This window comes from Pyrgilauda ruficollis, unplaced genomic scaffold (genome assembly GCF_017590135.1).
Source record: "Pyrgilauda ruficollis isolate IOZ18807 unplaced genomic scaffold, ASM1759013v1 scaffold2662, whole genome shotgun sequence".
NCBI lineage: Eukaryota > Metazoa > Chordata > Aves > Passeriformes > Passeridae > Pyrgilauda > Pyrgilauda ruficollis.
Genome location: NW_024524003.1, coordinates 1 through 2,459, shown reverse-complemented (window position 1 = coordinate 2,459; position 2,459 = coordinate 1). Strand labels below are relative to the sequence as shown.

At 44.5% G+C, this 2,459-nt stretch overlaps 1 protein-coding gene across 1 annotated transcript; it reads right to left on the bottom strand.

The window, feature by feature from the left end:
• Positions 1-622: 622 nt before the first annotated feature.
• LOC121355716 (E3 ubiquitin-protein ligase BRE1A-like) lies at positions 623-1,515 on the bottom strand (the record flags this gene model as incomplete). The annotated part of the gene is made up of 3 exons (XM_041471371.1): positions 623-761; positions 1,083-1,160; positions 1,369-1,515. Coding segments are annotated over 3 exons (364 nt in total), but the record flags the coding sequence as incomplete, so codon positions are not given.
• Between the last annotated feature and the right edge of the window lie 944 nt (positions 1,516-2,459).

The window sequence follows — 2,459 nt, the reverse complement described above, 5'->3', positions numbered from 1 at the left end:
GGGGGGGGGGGGGGGGGGGTCCTTTGGAGGTCTTTACCCAGATTTGCCCTAATCCAGGACCTTGAGACAGATATTTCTTATAATTGGCATTGACCCCTGAAATAAAATTTGGATTATTCTCCCCACGATACACTCATCTACCACAGAGCCAGAGCTCTTGTGTTATCACTTTTAAAACATCACAAACTCATAGATTGTTTCCTATCTATCCATCCCCCACAGTGGGAAAGACAGAAATTAATTGACTCTTTCAAGAGCATCTCTCCCCACACAAGTTCCCTGATTGTTTCTGTTCTCTCGTTTCCCGTTGCACAGGGCGTGGGGAAGGTGGAGGAGGGATCACTACTTGTAAAGAGGTGAAAACAGTTTTTACTGTTAAAATGGATTCAAAGATCAGAACGGGACACGGACAGGAAACCATTACAATTTCCAACGGTGGCCACACGGTGTCACCAACGCCCTGAGCTGCAAGTGGAGCGACAGACTCGCTGAATTGTACCTGGAGCAAAGCATAACACGGCTAAAGAGCAGGCTCAAAACAGACACTGCCAATGAGGTTTTCTGCAGACACAGCACTGCAAAACTGAGGGCAGCCCATCCCACAGAACACCTTCATCCTCACACAGCTGCAGGTGTCTCCCCTTGAGCTTTTCATTCTGTGTTGTTACTTCCTCAAGATCCTGACGTAGTTCCTCCAATTCATTAAGGCGATTCCCAGCAAGCTCTTTATTCTCTTCCAGCTCTGCATTCATCTCCTCAAACTGTTGGGATAAACTGCTTGTAAATCCTACTGTTAATGTGTCTCCTGAGAGTGCTAACAACCTATCTGTTCATGCAGTAAGAGCAGTCACAGACTGAGCAGTCAAGTAACTTGACCAAGTGAGACAGAGTCTAATTCCACCAGGTGTTTCTTAAGTAGAAAACTCATACACAGACAAAATGGCTTGTCCAGAGTCACCCAGCTTTGTGGCAAAGGATCTAAAAATTATCTAAAATAAGCATCTAAATTCTGTTCAAACTGTGGCTCTTGTTCTCACTGACTCTATTCTTCCCTTTGACCACAACCAAGCTCCTGACCTCACCTTGCGGGCATTAATGGTGATTGTTCCCCCATAGAGGCTGCTCCCAGCTCCATACACCTTGTAGCCTTTGGAATTTACCTGCAAAAAATGCAGAAGATTTCCTCAAGACCCAGTGAAATACCGACAAAAGTGATGCAGCAGGTCCAAGACCAAAGAAGGAACACTGCAGGTTCTCAGCTCTCCCAGCAAAGTCCCAGAGAGGATGACACACAGCAAAGTCCCAGAGAGGATGTCACACACCCATCCAACACCACCCCCATTCCCAGGTTTCCTGGCCAGCGCTTACTCGCTCCAGGACGTCGGCCAGGTGGCGGTTGAGCCTCTGCTCTCTCTTGCGGATCTTGTCAATGTCCCACTGAAGGTCATCAATCATGGTCTCCAGGACAGACACCCGGGATTCTGCTGTCTCCACCCTCTCTTGCAGCTTGGAGAACTGCAATCAAAGGAGTGCTTCAGCCTGCACATTGCATAGAGCCAACTTTTCCTGATGCTGCTCAGGAGTCATTTTTCTCTTATTCATCATGTGCTTTTTACTTTTTGCTGTGGTGACAGACTATTCCATGAACTTTATTAAAACTCAGTCCTGAATTTTATACTGGCCAAATCCCAAGACAGCAGAAAAATAAGACAAAACTGAAAATGGAGAAAGAGCAGGAAGCTGGTAATATCTGGCAGAATACAGAGGCAGCCACCTCAGCTAATTCAAAGGCTTTTTTGGATTTTAATCTTTTCAATCCCTATGTCCATCTACTCTACAGAGTACCTAAGTGCTCAGAGGTCTAATGCTAAGCAAGACCAGCATTAACACAATCTTTAAATGAACTGAAATCTCTCAAACAAATGCTGCCACTAACGTGAATCCTTTAACAACTGAGAACATCTTGTAACTGATATCATTACACTGCCAAAAAAAAAACCAGAGAAACCAAGGAACTGAGAATGACAGGCATGTCACCTCAACTGTTCCAGGTGTCTACACAGCCACCTCAGCATCACCTGCCCCCAGTTTCTCTGCTCTCCCCTTTCCTTTAAAAGTTAAATCCATTCAGCTCACTGACTTGCTTATATCCTTTCCTTTAGACATGTAACAAGCAAATCAATCTGATTTATACAGAAAATCTATGTACCACTCTCCACAACAACAACTCTTTTTTATAACTTTCAAACCATGCTCCTCCTGTGTCTCTTCAAGGAAATGAGCTGCCTTCCAATTTATGGGAACCATAAATTATGCTAAGCAGGACCCTAAAGCAGATTTTTTTCTCTCTCCTTTTTATGCTTCTCCTGAAGAACATCAACCAGTTCCTGCAGCCGTTCATTATCAAATGACAGACAGGAATTATGCTCCAATACTGCTTCTTCCATCAGTGAAATATC